This window comes from Lontra canadensis, unplaced genomic scaffold, assembly GCF_010015895.1.
Source record: "Lontra canadensis isolate GAN:19392208 unplaced genomic scaffold, GSC_riverotter_1.0 scaffold133, whole genome shotgun sequence".
Lineage (NCBI taxonomy): Eukaryota > Metazoa > Chordata > Mammalia > Carnivora > Mustelidae > Lontra > Lontra canadensis.
The window spans coordinates 1,683,107-1,700,274 of record NW_022631127.1 but is presented as its reverse complement, the minus strand read 5'-3'; the positions used below and the strand labels follow the sequence as shown (position 1 = coordinate 1,700,274).

Genomic DNA, 17,168 nt, shown 5'->3' with positions numbered 1-17,168 from the left:
AAAGAGACTAAATGCTCCAGTTAAAAGATGAAGATCATTAGAATGGTTCTTAAAAATCCTACTTTTCAGAATTTATAATATCAGTCAAGAGAACGCTGATGGAGCGGCACCTGGGTGGCTCTGTTGGTTGAGTGACTGCCTTCAGCTCAGGTCATGATCCCAGGGTCCTGGGATCGAGTCCTGCATTGGGCTCCCTGCTCTGCGGGTGAGCCTGCTTTTCCTTCTCCCTCTGCTTGCTGCTCTCCCTGCTTGTGCTCTCTCCCTCTCTGTCAAATAAATAAAATCTTAAAAAGAAAAAAAGAATGCTGATGGAACTTTTCCTAGAGTATGAGGATCACTCATAATGATAAATTTATAAATGGTAAAATTTATATGTTCTTAATAACAGACTCAAAATGTGTAGACTAAAAATTGACAGTACTAAAAGGAGAAACAGACAAATCCACAATCTAAGTGAGATATTTTACCACAGCTCCCTCAGTAACTGGAAGAATAAGCCCACAAACATCCATAAATACATAGGAGGATTGGCCTACATGACCCAATGAATGCACATGGAACACGGCACTAACAACTACAAAATCACCATTCTTTGCAAGCATGCATGGATCATTTTCAAAAATTGACTTTAATATGCCAGGATTGGGCACTTATGCATACATTATCTCCTCTGATCATCATAAAATTGTGAAATAATCATCTAGGCTGAAATCCTCCAGACTCACTCTGTCCCATTCTCTATCATGCTCTATGTCCTGTGAAGTTGACAAATACTGGGTGCATTCGCAGATGCCTTTCTCCTCTAGCTCCTGGTTGAGTCCATCCAGTGGGAGCCAAGACTGTTGGGTAAAAGGAGGGTAGAGTCAGGGAATTTACTGTCCTTGCCCACCCCACCCGCCGTGGGGTGCTGAGAATGGCTGCTCCATCTTCCCTGCCTACGTCTGCTCCTGGCAGTCTGCACTCTTGAGACAGCTGCCCTCTCCAAGCCCAGTACCCATTCCTCCCCTTGCTGCCTCTCAGGTCTAAGGGTGGTAATGGCTGTTCTTAGTGGGTCTTCCTGAGCCCTGTCCGCACCCTTCCAATGGTCCCTTCACTAAATTCTCTTCAAATTACTCAGCTAAGGTGTGCCATCTGTTTCCTGCAAGAATACTGGGCTGAGTATTAGCATCCCCATCTGCCTTTAAGGGAACATAAGCTCAGGGAGCAACTCACACAAGGTTACCAGCTGTATCTCCCTTCTAGGTGTAGAAATAAGGGCAATTTCATCCCTAGCTCCCATAATAAACTATTAAATTTGGACAACAGTATGCCCTGTTAATATGTCAATTATTAAAATAATTTTTGGGTACGCCTGGGTGGCTCAGTGGGTTAAAGCCTCTGCCTTCGGCTCAGGTCATGATCCTGGAGTCCTGGGATCGAGCCCCACATCAGGTTCTCTGCTCAGCAGGGAGCCTGCTTCCCCACCCCCTCTGTCTGCCTCTCTGCCTACTTGTGATCTCTGTCTGTAAAATAAATAAATAAAATCTTTAAAATAATAATAATAATAATAATTTGTGAATGTGAGTTATAACATGGCCTTTTTTAGTTTCTTAAATGTTAGGGACACCATGTCTTCCATTGAAAGTATGTTTGTTCATTAATTTTTGGTGCTTGATGCCTTTTAGAGGAAGTTTTCCAATAGAGTAAAGATAACCTCTGAATTTCAGACTCTATGACATTTTGTCTTCCTACTTTGCTATTTTTCAGATCGACATGAGGTTATCTCCAAAGAAATACTGGAGCTGGACCCATGGGAGAACCAATGGAATGTTGTAGCCATCGATGTCCTCATGCATGACAGTTATGACGTTTGCCTGGTGGCCAGGATGAACCCCCGAGACCTCATCCCCCCACCTTCAGATCTGGTGGAAGAAGGCCATGAACACTGAGGTCAGTATTTACTGTAGGACCTCCTGCTGTGTCTACACGGGAGGCACTAGGAATGGAAAAAGCCCACAGGCACCAGCCAGTCACCCTGAACATGTGTATTATATGCATAGCGGTCCATGTGCAAAGCAGTGTGTGCTGGATATTATGATAGGGACCTCCAGTTGGCTAGAATGGACAAAACATTACAAGGTCAAATGTGGCAACAGCACAGGAAGAACACAGGGTGAGTGCCATAGGAGTCAAGGGATGAAGGGACCTCACACTGCTGGGGACTCAAAGACAGCATCGCCAAGGAGCAGACCTTTTACTGGGGCCTCAGTGGTAAAGAAGCAATCCCATGGGTGCAGCTCATGGGGACATCACAGAAACAGCTGAGCCACAGCCCAGAGCTGGGTCAGATTGCCCGGGCCATGGGCTCTGCTACTAAGGCTGGAAAAGGAGATTATAGACAAGTGACCAACACCTGTAAAAGCAAAGACTGTGGACCTGTTCTCTGAGCAGGGGAATCATCTCACCATCTTGTGATGTTAAACAAGACTCCCCTCTGTGCTCTCTTCCAGTTTCAATCTTACAGAGACTTTCTATTCTCGTGTAGAATACTCTTCTACCGCAGCAACGTTGCCCAAAATGGGGTTAGCAGTGAACCACAAGTTCCTAACAGCTCAGGCACTCAAGCCCAACTACAGTGAGCAGAAAAACTCATCCAGGCCCTGGCAGTGTCCTGGACTAGACTTATCCAGGCTGCCCTGGGGCACACATGACCTTTCGCAGGCTGGCCCTGACCAGGCTCTGGGGTGGAGGAGAGAAGAAGCACATCCCTTTGGCTGCTGGCTGCCTGCCCTCTTACCTAGCCTGTGCAGGGTCTTCCCCAAGACTGCCAATAGGGATGGAGCCGCCTGCTCCAGCCCACAGTTGAGCATAATCAGAAAACAGCCAGTCCCAGAATATAATTTAGGGGTGACATTTAAATGACACATGGGGAATTCATCTCTCTGACTTACCATTCATACTTCTGGAAGTACAGTGGATTCAAAGAGTGCACTTTCGTAGCTGTTCCTTGATAACTTCTCCAGAGTTTCCCATTGCACAGGGCTCTTTTTTAAAACGGGAGTGGTCAGTAAATTCCCTAGAACCTTCTCAGAGGGAGACAATGCTAGTTTGAGACAGCTCTTGTCTGGTGCCAAGTCGTGTGACCATGACGACCATGAGCCCATGGTCCCAGGTTCCAGCTGCTGAAGTAGGCAGAAGAGGCAAGCCCAGTGGGAAACCTGTTTCTGCCACCATGACGGGGGTCCACTAAGACCCCACGCAGGTTGTCCCCAAATAGGCCAGACTCTAGGAGGGCAAGGCATTGCCTGTCACTTTGCAATGGCGCCACTTGGAACCTGCACTGAGCAAAGTGAAGAGAAGCTGATGCTTCTCCCTAGCCAAGGCTCCTAATCTGTGTGTGTGTGGGGGGGGGGGGGGTTCTTGCTACAAAGGCAGAGTAGTTCCTCTGAGTGAGCTGTGCTGGCTATGGCAGCCGTGGTCGCAGAGAGTCCCCCAGCTCTGTTTCCCCGACTTCCTCTTAGCAGAACCGCAGTGCCTGCCGCACCCCTCACCCCTCGAGCACACACTAGAAGCTGCTGCGCTTCCCTGCATCCAGGATGCCCTCGTCAGTGTGTCATGATACAACTTATCCATCCATTGGGTTCAAGATTTAGGCTCTCCTGCCAGCCTTGCTGCTTCGCTAGCTGTGTGATCTCTCCAGCAAGATAACCTCTCCAAAGCCTCATTTTCCCCATATGCAGAAAAGGGAGAAAAATGCTTTAGGGTTGGTATGAAGACTGAGTGAGAAAGTGCTGAGCAAAGTGGCTGTCAGATACTGAAACAACAAACAGCCTTTAGCTGCCATTATTTCTAGAACCGTTATCATTGTCATCCGCATTTCCCAAAGCACAGCGCCCACAGCAACCCAGGGCTTGAGTGGGCTCTGGGGGGAGCGTAGGGGAGCTGTGTACTCGGTATGAGATGGTTCTTCATTTCCCGGACTCAGCCACTCAGCTCCTCCAGGTGGCGGGCAGAGGAATAAGCAAGGTTTCGCTTTTAGTATCTAATGGAAGCCCTGGGTGCTGCTTGTCTGACTTTCATATTCGTAGTTAAACACAAGACACCTCTACCCTCCTGTTGTCCGAGATTGTCAGAGACGCCACTTTGAATTCCTACCACTCCAGTTTTGACCTCAACTGAAGGCCATCTCTTCATGCGGGGATATGTATGTCATGGAGCACTCTTGACGACTTCAACTCTTTGCTAGTTCTGATCTTCGTGAGGCAAGATTTCTGGACACGGAGCACAGAACACAGTAGGGAAATGACCTGGATGCCGGGGCTGGCAAAAGATGGCAGCCACCAGCACGTCCGGATCTGGCTTGCATGCACCAAGAAAGCGCCACTGTTCCCACTGATTGACTTTATAATGAGCAGATGCTTTCAGTTTGAACTTGCAGAATAAAAACGTACTAATGAAAGGTCGCCTTTGTTTTTCTTCATATTACAATTCAATGTCCATTTCTCTCATTTCCTGTGCCCAGGAAGTACTGAGCATCCCGGGGCACTTCCTTTGGGTCAGAGGCATGATCTGAGGCCCAGCACCCCCCACCAATGGCCCCTACTCTGCCCTTGCAATGCTGGGGTTCCCCAGAGCCCATTCTAAGGAGAGCGTGCCAACACTGGGTCTGCAGCCTTGGAGGGGTGGGCCCTGGGAGGGTAGACCAGGAAGAGGGCAGGGGCCAGGAATGTCCCCATGGCACGGATCCGACAGCACCCCGCCCTGGTTGAGCCACTCCCCCCGCCCCAGACCTGGCACTACCAGAGTATCCTGGATAAAGCAGGAGGCCACGGAGGCGTTTCTCAGAGGGGTGCTGCATGAGGCAGATCACAAAACACCAGCAGTCAGAGAACCTGGTCTTTCTCATGGTCTGAGCTGTGATGCGGGGCTCTGCCCTCGATGAGTTCACGTTCTGGAGGAGGGAAGAAAGCAAACACGGGGACTTGACACCTTATGAGGAAGTAGGGTCTACACCCACAACAGGAAAAGTGCAGTGTAGTTCAGGGTATCTCTGCATTTGTTGCTATCGCACTAGAAAAACAACCACAAATTTAGCAGCTCGTTACCATACAGAGATGTGATCTCACACTTCCGTAGTCTAAAAGTCTGAAATGGACGTCAGTCAGCGGAAATCAGGGCGTCCCAGGACTGCACTCCTCCGGGAGGTGAGGCTCTAGGGTCAAATCCACGTCCTTGCCTTTTTCAGTCTCCAGAGGCCACTGGTATGTCTTGGCTTGTATTCCCTTCTTCCTTCATCTAAGCCAAGGATCTCGTCTGTTCTGCCTGCTCGGATTGCCTCCTCTGTCTCCCACTTCTGATCCCTCCCCATTTCTGGTGGTATCCAGGTATCCTGCCCAGGTATCCAGGATCATCTTCCTATCTTAAGGTCAACTGGCCGGCAGTTTAATTCCTCTTGGCCACAAAACGTTCGACAGGCAAGGTTTCCAAGGGTTAGGATGTACACAGTTGAGGGACACCATTATTCTGCCTACCACACTAAACGAACGCCTGACTTAGCCATAGAGTACGTCTGTGCACAACGTGTGTAGGACTTTCCAGGCTCACTGAAGGTTGGGGGCCCCAGGGGTTACAAGGCAAGTGTAAATGCAGATGTGTGACCATGAAAGCTGTGGTCTCAGAGACCTCCATGACATCCTTATGGGGGTTGGGGGGTGGGGACCATGAGAAGGAAAGACCCTCCTTGCCTACAGGATTATTTCCACTCTGCTTTAACATGAAGCCTTTGATACCGGCCATAAGACTCAAAGAAGTACAGTAACAACTAAACACAAGCCATAACCTAACTTAAATGCTTCTCTGGTACAACCAAAGTGATCCAAGGTGCTGGGGGAAGCCCAGGGAAGAGGACCCTTGGTTTTAGAGGGTGCTGTGGGCTCGGAGGGTAGGACACCCTCAGGCTTTGCTGGATAGACAAAGAAGGGTGTTCTAGGCTCAGGAACACCCTAGGCAAAGGTCCCAGCATAGGAAAGGGCCTGGTGTGTTCTGGATACATAGAGAAGCTCTGTGCCAGCAGTATGTAGATTGGTGGCTGGAGAGGCAGACTGGGCCAGGCTGGTAAGGACCCTGGGTGTGGACGCATGGAAGCCAGTGTGGGATTTTATAAAGATCACTTTGATGGTCATACCTCAGGATAGATAGGCATGGGCCACCTGATAGACAGCTGTTGGCAGAGTCCAGACAAGAGGCCAACCAAGGGAACCGTGGGAATGAGGAGACAGACCCCCACATTGTTCAATGATTGACTGCACAATGTAAATGAGTAGAAATTTAATTACAGTGTGCCACTTGGGTCTGAAGTGAATGATTTTTTTAAAGACAATTGACTGTCTCAAAAACTGGGCAGAAGACATGAACAGACATTTCTGCAAAGAAGACATCCAGATGGCCAACAGACACATGAAAAAGTGCTCCACATCACTCGGCATCAGGGAAATACCAATCAAAACCACAATGCGACACCACCTCACACCAATCAGAATGGCTAAAATTAACAACACAGGAAACAAATATTGGTGAGGACGCAGAGAGAGGGGAACCCTTCTGCACTGTTGGTGGGAATGCAAGCTGGTGCAGCCACTCTGGAAAACAGTATGGAGGTTCCTCAAGAAGTTAAAAATAGAGCTGCCCTATGACCCAGCAATTGCACTACTCAGTTTTTATCCAAAGGATACAAAATTACTGATTCTAAGGGGCACATGCACCCCAATGTTTGTAACAGCAATGTCCACAATAGCCAATTTATGGAAAGAGCCCAGCTATCCACTAACAGATGAGTGGATAAAGAAGGTGTGGTACATATATACAGTGGAATATTAGCCATCCAAAAGAATGCAATCTTGTCATTTGCAATAATGTGGATGGAACTAAAGAGTATTAGGCTAAACAAAATAAGTCAGTCAGAGAAAGACAACTATTGTATGATCTCACTCACATGTGGAATTTAAGAAACAAAACAGATGAACACAGGGGAAGGGAAGGAAAATTAAGATGAAATCAGAGAGGGAGACAAACTATAAAAGACTCTCAGCTAGAGGGATCAAACTGAGGGCTGCTGAGGGGGTGGCTAGGGGAATGGGATAACTAGGTAATGGGCACTAAGAAGGGCACTCGATGTAGTGAGCACCGGGTATCATATGGAACTGATGAGTTACTAAACTCTACCTCTGAAACTAAACAAAATGAAAAATAATAAATAAATAATAACACAGTGAAAGACCATTGACTAAAGTAAAACTAATAACAGTCATTGTGGGATTTATGATATACACAGAAGTAAATTATGTAAAAACAACAGAGCAAAGGAAAGGAACTGAGAAATAAAGCATATGCTGTTAGGAGGGCTTTGTGCTGTATCAGAAGAGGTCTAATATTATCTGAAAGTAGAATGCAGTAAGTTGACGGCCCTTATCATAAACCCTAGAGCAACTGCAGCAAAATAAAATTAAAAAGTACAGCTAACAATAGTGAGGATTAAAGGGAATACTAAAACAATTACTAGTGCAAAGGAGGCAGGAAAAGAAGGAAAAGGCACGAAGAACAGAAGACAAATCAAAAACGAAGAGCAAGATGGGAGATGTAATCACAAACATATGGATACCTACACTAGATATAAATAAGCTAGACACTCAAAAATAATTTTTTTAAAGATTTTATTTATTTATTTGACAGAGCGAGAGATCACAAGGAGGCAGAGAGGCCGGCAGAGAGAGAGAAGCAGGCTCCCCGCTGAGCAGAGAGCCTGATGTGGGGCTCGATTCCAGGACCCTGAGATCATGACCCGAGCCAAAGGCAGAGGCTTCAACCCACTGAGCTACCCAGGCGCCCCTCAAAAATAATTTTTACTATAATTCAGAGATTATCAGACTGGATCTAAAAAAAGAAAAAAAAAAGCAAGACTTATCTTGAAATAGAAGACACTGGCAAACTCTAAAAAGACATTAGGAAGATCCTAAATGCTATTTCTGTCTTATTGAGATGTACATAAATCTTCTTTAAAAGTTCAACAAGGGGGCACCTGGCTGGCTCAGTCAGAAGAGCATGTGACTCTTGATCTCAGCGGCTGAGTTCAAGCCCCACACTGGGTGTAGAGATTGCTAGAAAAAATGAGTAAATAAACATTTTAAAAAATAAATAAAAGCTAAATAAGTTTCTTGACAGTTTTGCAACCTAGGACCGGCTTTTTCCTAAGCCAAGTCTCCCTCTCTCAAATGTAAACATCCAGAAGGTTGGTGCCTGTCTCCCCTTCTCCCAGGAGTTTAAAGCCAGGCCCCAAGATGCAACTGCCTGCTTGTCAGGGGATAGGAAGAATTTCACTTTTCCTTTGGATAAGGACAACTAGCTTGTGTATGGTGGTTTGTGCTTGCCGGGCTGTAGGAAATGGTAAGCTTTGCCATCTCTTTAGTAGATCGCCTGAGAGGCACATCGCAGATTGGTTCAATGCTTGTGCAATAACGAAACTGTTTTCTTTCTCTTCTCCCTTTGTGGAGAGGTTTTCTGGGTTTACAAGAGTTTGTCATTATTTTCCTAATAGTATGTCACTATGTGTGTGTTTATACATGTATAGCACTGACTGGTGTGTGTGTGTGTGTGTGTGTGTGTGTGTGTGTGTGTATGGGCAGAGGCGGGGAATGGGGATATGTGGCAAGAATCCTAAGAAACTGGTACAGTGCATCCCTCCAGGACTCTGGAACTGGGAGACTGGGATCAGAGACAGAAGGGAGAAACCATATTTTTTTAATATACTCTGTGTGGCAACTGAACTAAGCACATACTTTGTCTTTCAGAAAGATGCATAATTTCCCATCACTCCGTACTGCCTGCTGGAGGTTTTTCTCTATATGATTAATGGCAATTGACCCAACAGCAGCTCCCTACAGAGCCCTACATGCTCCAGTCATTTAACCTCCGAAGAGCCTGCCAGCCCTGTGAGGTAGTCGCTGCTGTTGTGTGCAGTATTTTAGAGACAGGAAACCTGATGCTTGTCCAAGGTCACAGGGTTGGGGGCACACTGACTCGGGCTTCACACCCAAACCGGCCTCTATGTGCCAACCACATGCCCGGTGTCCCTCCAACTCGGGGTCTCGGTGGGAGCACCCATCCGCTGCTTCCTGGGGACTTAGAGCTGCCAGCCTGGCAGCTCTGGCTCTGTGCTGGGAGCCACCAGACCAGACTCTCCCAGTCCAGGGTTTCAGCTCTCCTGGCTCTCCCGCGACTGGTCCAGCGCAAGTTCTGCCTGCCGTGGTTGTGGGTCAGACAGGAGCCAGCTGCCAGGCGGGATGTGAAACTCAGTGGAGTCAGGACTCCAGAGCCAAGAACACTAATTACATCAGCCTCCATGGAGAAGGGAGGTCGAGCTGCCAGGATTGCTCTTTGGTTCATTTAAAACCAGGAAGGAGGAAGGATGGTAGCATATTGAGCAGGAAAACCCAAGGGCCACCTGGAAAACAGACTTGGATCTGGTGGCTCCAGCCCCAGACCCCTGTCTGCTCAGGCAGGGAAGGGATCACTGTCCCGTGGATAAGGGCTGCTCTGCCCAGGCGTCAGGTGCCAGCTAGCAAGGGCCAGCTCAGCCAGCGCCACACTTCCCGCGCCACCTTCTGGGGGTCTTACTGCGCTGGGGCTTCAGGCCAAGCTCCTCCTGGGGCGCTAGCCCCGCCCCGCCCCTCTCCTGGAGCCCGCGGCTCCCCCGGGGCTGCAGGGAGCGAGAGACAAGCGGTCAGTGAAGCAGCTCCTCCCCCTGGTGGCTGCACGGGATGCCTTCCTGCGCCCGAGCCCCAGACTCCAGAACCTGGCTCGCTCCCCAGGCCCCAGCAGTCACCTTGCAGGTGCAGAGCCCGCTCCCGACACACCCCCGACCGCGGGGATCAGGAGAAGCAAGATCAGGAGTGACGAAGTGCCTTAGACGTCGTCTGGAAAGAGGGCACAGAAATAAGGTCTACAAAGTGATAAGCAAAAAAGCTGGGGGGAAAAACAAAAACAAAAAATGAGCAAGAGGGGTGAGCTGATGTCACAGAACAGGAAATCTGAATGGCCCGTAAACAAATGACAAGGTGCTCAGCCTCACTAGAATTCAGAGAAAAGCAATTCCGGCCCAGAAGAGATGACTTCGCAACCCCGCAATGGCAGAAAGCAGACGGCAAGAACGAGAAGGCTGTCCTGACCCCGCATGGCCCAACCCCCACTGCCCCACCGGGCACTTCGGGGAAGCCTCTTTGGAGCATGGCTTGGTGCAGGACATCTCCTAGGTGCACACCGGCGAGAAACCCTTGTCCACCAGGCATTTACAGCAGCACTCTTTGTAGTAACCGGCAGGGTGTCAGAAAATGACCCCTATGTCCCTCAACAGGAAGAATGGATGGCTTCTCTAGGTGCCTTCAACCCTCTGTGGAAGTTAGAACAAACCAGAGCGTGCATATCTGTGTGGATAAATCTCAGAAACATTGTATTGAATAAAAACAAGCAAATAGAATTATAGATCCCACAGGAAACTATTTCCATAAAGCTTAAAACATGCAAAATGATGCTGTCTATGGCTTAGAGATGTGTACATATGTCATAAAAGTTGGGGTGCCTGGGTGGCTCAGTGGGTTAAAGCCTCTGCTTTCGGCTCAGGTCATGATCCCAGGGTCCTGGGATCGAGCCCCTGCATCGGGTTCTCTGCTCAGCGGGAAGCCTGCTTCCCCCCCCCCACCACTCTGCCTGCCTCTCTGCCAACTTGTGATCTCTGTCAAATAAATAAATAAAATCTTTTAAAAAAATAAATAGCACAGATGACAAAGATCCACAATGATCTCAGATAGGGTTGTGTGTGGGGAGAGAGAGAAACGCAATGGAGAAGGACCAAAAGTAGACCTTAGATTCATCAGAATGTTTCCCGGACTTCAAGGATTCCCAACCAAGTACATGCCACAACGTCAGGATTTGTTTAGCCGAGTGATGGTCACACAAGTATCAGTCGTATTGTTCCCTATGTTTTCCTATCTATTTAAAATATATTTTATAAGTGTACAATATTTTTTTAAAACATGCTTTGGAGTGGGACCTACATAGCATTCCCTGGATTTGACCCTAGCCTCCCACCCCGGGCTGTGTGACATTGGCCCAGCCACTTAACTTGTCTGAATCTGAGCTTCCTTTTCTGTATTAAGAAAATAGTAAGACTACCCTGTCAAGAGAAATGATAGGGTCAGTCATTGAGCAAATCGTATGGCTCGCCTGCCACTGGCCAGGCGCACTGCAAGGCAGGCGTTGACCATTCCAGGTTGGCTCAGAGGACAGGACAGCAAGACCCCACAGGAGGCCAAGCGGGTGGCTCAGGAGGCTGACCCCTAGTCTCCCACCTTGGGGGCCCACCAACAATAGTAGGCGGCATACCAAGATAAAAGCTCACCAAGCCCTCTGGCAGAATAGTCACTTCTTTTTCAATTCCCTTACAATCCTTCCACATGTGTCCAGGAGACGTCTCCGTGGATCTAACATGCTTCCTATTTCTCCAACACAAGCTCATCTCCCTTTGTACCAGAAAGATCGCAGGCCCCAGCCTTAGAGTCTCTGTAGGCAAACATCTAGGGAAAACATAACAGTCCTACTGGTTTCCCCTCCTCTCCAAAAGTAGGGCATTCCTCTGAAAACTCACACGAGATAGAATGGCTTAAAGCAAGGAGCAATCACCATTCATTTATATGGAAAATTTTTTAGCATATCCAGATTCAAAAAGTAAACTCTCTAAGGCTTTTCTGATACCTCAGGACACGTCTTGCTAACGGATGCACAGTGAATCAAGATAAGGCGCAGATGCTCAGGGATACAGGCTTGATGCTGAGACGCTGAGCAGAGTTCTGGCAGAGGGCGCTGGGCGGCGCCTGTCTTGCTGCTCTGAGCAATTATTCTATCATTAGAATCATAAGAAAGAAATCACAGGAGGGAAACACAAAAGAAGTTCTGGAGAATCCTGAGCTTGCAGAAGCTCTCTCCAAAGAGCCAAAGCAAAAGGGCTTCAACAAACAGGAAGTAGGGTGTGCATTTCGGATGAAGAGGACAGGGCATTTGAATTGCATTAAAAATGCAGTCCTTGCACTGAAGCCTCTACCGTAGGCTGATAGAAAGCACCTGGGAACACTCTAACAGTCAGAAAGTTTTTCCCCGTCAGAAAGTCTAGGGAGAAGCCTGAGAATATGAATTTTTCTGTGTACCCTGCCTTCTCCCTAACCCCAGCCCTTTCTCTTCTCTCTCTCCACACCCCATCCAGACTCTCCTGCAGGTACTACATGGAACCTGCTTTGAGAAACACTCCAATAGAAGTTTGTCCCTGTGGCCACTCCCAGTCAGGCCAGTGGGACTTCTGAAAAGTCCACAGTGCCAGAATCTTCTGTGTATGGGCCTGCCATCCCCTCATCCCCTAAGATCATGAGTTCCTTGAGGATGGGGACCAGGTCTGGTCACCTCACACCCCTGGCCTAGTTTGCACAGTCTCTAACAGGACCCCATACATGTTTGTGGCAGAGGAAAGGGGTCTCTTGGAGTGACACACCGCTTTGCCCCTGGCTTCTCGGCTTGCCTCTCCTGATGCAGAATTTCCACCCTGTGCAGGAGCTGGGACAATAGTTATTTTCAGTGTATCATGCCTAAGGGAGAGCCTCTACTCCATGAACAGGAGCTACATGGAAGAAAGGAGCCTTTAACTTGCGGCCACTCTCATCTAGAATTTAGCCTCTGCAACGGGTAGCTGAGAGGCAGGGAGAGGTTCGGGTACAGAAGAGTTAACACTGAAGTCCTCGCTGCTTTGGAAAGGGCTTCTTACAAAGTTGTCCTTGCCCAGCATCTGGCAAGTTGGGTTTGGAAGGTCCCCACTCCCCGGACTGATAAGACTGGCTCATTGTGCCTCATTGTTTATGCAAAACCACATGCTTTACGCTGAACACCTGACTTCCTTCTCAGAGTCTAGAATTTTGCTATGTGCTAGGCAGAAGCTACCTACGTGACCAATCTCCAGTAAAAATCCTGATCACTGCATCTCTCCTGACTGGTGGCATCCCCCACGTGTGGTAGAGGACATTGATTGTGTCCTGTGTGACTCCGATGGGAAGCTGGAGCCGTTTCCACTGGGATCCCGCCCCCCACCCCACCTTCCTGTGTTCTTTGCTGACTTGGCTTTGCCTTCTTTGACTGTATAAGTCCCAGCCATGGTATGAGTACTGCTAAGCTGTGTTTGAGTCCTTTCAGCAAATCACAGCATCTGGGGATGGTCTTGAAGACCTTCTGACACAGGACTGATAAGAAATGCCGTCAGCCAGCCCCTCCCAGGGAGAAACCAGAACCTTGAACTGGGAGCAGGGAGGAGATGGATCCTGGCTTCTGGCAGCCCCACCTAGAGCAGAGCTTCTGTTGTCAAAGCTAAGAGGGTCGGGGAGGGAAGGAGTCGTGGTTCAAATGTCACGGACTCATTGTTCTTACCCTGTTTCAGGAGGTTTTCTTGAATAAACGGTTCTTCCTTTGCTGTGTGCCCTTAGGACAATTTCCAGAGCCTTTAAATGATTTCTTAGATTTGCCCAGTCTTGCTTTTTTAGTGGATCTAAGGAGCTCCTCGCGCTTCCATTCCAGAAATGGAACTCTGAGCATTTTTTAAATAATTTAAAGTTTTTTAAATGGGGCCAATATCTCTAAAAATACAGAGAGTAATGTAACAAACACTTATCTTTGACAAGGTGAACAGTTGGCCACATCCACTTCATTTCTCAGCCTCCCCAAACCCATTTTTCTCTCTCCCTTCCCCAAGGTAAGCACTTCCCTGAAGCTGGCATGAATCCTTCTCCTCCACATTTTTACACATTTACTGCACATATATTATAAATATTATATCCTGCGTGTGTGTATTACCATCAGCAAAACCGAGTATCATTTTGTGCTCTAAACTTCATACACATCCTATCAGATTTTACATGCAGATCTGCAACCTGATATTTTCACTCGCTATTACAAGTATGAGATTTATCCCCGTGAACCCATGACCCACGTAGGTCTAACTCCTCTTCTAACCACTATAAAGTACTCCCGTCATACCAAATGTAGTCATCTATTTGGCTACTGATGGTTATTTAATTGATTTCCAATTCTCTGCCAGTCTCAGCCAAGCTTCCTGGTCACCCTCAAGGGGCAGGTGCTTTTCTAGGGCAAATATCCAGGTGGGGACTACTGAGTTGTGGGCTCTCTGCATCTCAGCCTGCAGCCTGTATTTCCAGATGGGCCCCAGAGTCACTTTATCAAACCTGGACGTGAACGGAGCTCCTTCCGGATGACAGGCGCCTTCTGAGGGCCCATACCTGCAGACACTTTCACCTGTGATTTCTTTAAAGTTCTTGAGCGAAACCAAGACCCCCAAACCAATCAATCATCCAAAACCATGAAGGAACCCAGACCCTAGAAGGGAGTGGCAGCCATTGTTTGCAACCATGCGTTCAGAACCAGACACGTGCCCTGTTACACCACCTTCCAACAATGGCCTAAAGAGCATTTTCTACATTTTGTTGTAGCTGAATCTGAGGACCAGGAGAAGCTGTTGGCTCAAGCAAGGCCACCGTGAACAGAGCCCAGCCGATAACCAGACACACGCCCCCAGGAGTTCTTTAAGCAGCACCCTGGGAAGAAGGAAAGAGAACGTGAACCCAAAGTGGCCAAGTTCACCTGTCATGTAATAGCTCCCTTTGGAATACAGCTGATCAAAAATAGTTACTTACGCATCCTGCCAATAGTCCTACTCCTGGGAGTATACGTTTTTTAAACAAAATAGTGGATACACCTGATCAAAAAGAGTTACTTACGCTTCCTGCCAATAGTCCTACTCCTAGGAGTATACGTTTTTTAAACAAAATAGTGCATGTATCTACCAAGAATCATGTACAAAAAAGTTCATGCCACTCTTCATTATAGCCCAAAAATGGCAACTACCAAAATGCCCTTTGATGGTAGAATGGACAAATATATTTTGTATATACACAACAACATACTACACAGCAAAATGAATTAATAAACTAGGAGCGCCTGGCTGGCTCTTGATCTCAGGGTTGTGAGTTCAAGCCCCACATTGAGGATAGAGATTACTTAAAAAAATAAAATCTTAAAAAGGAAGGGATGAAGGGAGGGAGGAAGGAAAAAATAAACAAAATCTTTAAAAAAATAATTAATAGACTGTAACTATAAACAACAATATGGTTGAATCTCACCAACAAAATGTTGGTGAATGAATCTCACCAACAAAATGAAGAAGACAGACACAAACGAGTATATATAGCAATATTTCCTTTCTGTAAAGTCTAACAATAGGCAAAGTCATTGCACAGAACAGAGATCGGCAAACTACAGCCCACAGACCAAATGCTGCCCAAGACTCTGTCGTAAATAAAGTTTTATTGCCATCCAGCCAAGTCCATTATTTACTGTTGCCCGTGGCTGCTTTCATGCTACAAGGACAGTGTTCAGTAGCTGCAACAGAGACCCTCTGGCCTAAAAGGCTTAAGCTATTTACTGTCTGTTCCTTGCAAAATGTTTCCCAAAGGGCAGGGTAGTAGCTATCCTTAAAGAGGTGGTAGGGACTAGAATGGGTTTCAGGGGCCCTCTGGGGTACGAATCATGCTTCTTTCTCTTGAGCCGTGTGCTGGTCACGTGGTCGCATTCACCTTGGAAGACTTCATTTCGCTCTGAGCTCATAATTTACACACTTTTCTGTATATCTTTTACCAAAAGTTCACCCCAGAATTCTCTCTGCTCCCTCAGGACACTCCTCAGAAATGAGAACCAAAGAATTAAAAAAAAAAAAAAAAAAAAAGGCCAAAGAGAACAAGAAAGAGATGGTAACAGGAGAAAGATGTGAATGGAACTTCTGAATCTGGAAAACAGACAAACACGGAGTCATTTCGTCTTCCTCTCTCGTCCGTTGTGTGCAAGGATGGGGCATGCAGAGGGGAAGCCTGAGAACTGGAGTGCCACGTCCCTGGGAAGGCAGGGCTGTGCTGGGAGAGGCTGAAGATAGGAGGATCAGGGGCCAAAAATGTCCTCCATCTATTGTTGCCCTTGCATGAGTTGGGCTGCTCTGTAGAAATCTGGGTTGGAAATCAAAGTCTGTGCGGGTATGCCTCCCCAGCCCTCTCACCTGGGTGACTGACCTCCCCAGACAGGAAAAAAGAGGTTGCCTCAGGATAGGTTTGCCCTATTTAGCAAATTTAAAAAAACAAGATACACAACTAAATTTGAATTTCCGATAAACACCTAATAATTTTTTTTTAGTATAAGTGTGTCCCAAGTGTTGCATAGGACACTCTCCTAAAACATTCACCATGGTTTCTCTGAAATTCAAATTTAACTAGGAATCTTGTGCTTTATCTGTAGGCCATACTACATCTAGGGACATGAACAAGGGGACCCTGGATGGGGCGCAGAGGCCCAGCAGAAGACAGGGGTTTGCAAGAGAGCCTGAAGTCCCGAGCCTCTTCCCCCCACTCACCTACCAGACACCCAGCTGCCAGGCCTGCACCCCACCCACCCATTTCCACTAAAGGATTCTGGAGGAAAAGAAGTAGACACACATGAAGAACCAGCCATCAGAATGACTTCAGACTTCTCAACAGCAGTGGGGACAGCTTCAAAATTTTGAAGAACAAGTATTTCTAACCCAGATTTCTACATAGCAACCAAGCTTCCCCACAAGAGTGAAATAGGGGTGCCTGGGTGGCTCAGTGGGTTAAAGTTTCTGCCTCGGCCTGGGTCATGATCCCGGGGTCCTGGGATGGAGCCCCACATCGGCCTCTCTGCTCAGTGGGGAGCCTGCTTCTTCCTCTCTCTCTGCCTGCCTCTCTGCCTACTTGTGATCTCTGTCAAATAAATAAATAAAAATAATTTTTTAAAAAAGAAAGTAAGATAAAGACATTTCAGTCCCCCAAGGACCCACGCAGCATGCCTTTAAGATGTGAGAGAGGAAGTAGTCCACCAAACCAGGAAGTTCACCGGGAAAGGGGAAGGCTTAATGTCCAAGAAATGAGACTCGGCCCTGAGGAGGCATAAAGGGACATCTCTGTGAGGAGATGGGCACCAGGACACCAGTGGGCTGCAGGCCAGAAGGGCTCTAGTCCAAATAGGAA

At 47.6% G+C, this 17,168-nt stretch overlaps 1 protein-coding gene across 4 annotated transcripts in view; it reads left to right on the top strand.

Annotated features, from left to right (window-relative positions):
• The window catches only part of KBTBD12 (kelch repeat and BTB domain containing 12), an 87,338-nt gene extending 70,896 nt beyond the window's left edge, over positions 1-16,442 (top strand). For 3 of the 4 annotated variants that reach the window (XM_032842803.1, XM_032842804.1, XM_032842801.1), the window contains 2 exons: positions 1,747-1,929; positions 4,068-4,308. In XM_032842803.1, the coding sequence (XP_032698694.1) occupies positions 1,747-1,928 (182 nt within the window). In that variant the 3' untranslated portion in view covers position 1,929; positions 4,068-4,308. Of the gene's footprint in view, positions 1-1,746; positions 1,930-4,067; positions 4,309-16,419 lie in introns of those variants that run through there. The other variant, XM_032842802.1, reaches the window with a different exon arrangement.
• The last annotated feature ends 726 nt before the right edge of the window (positions 16,443-17,168 follow it).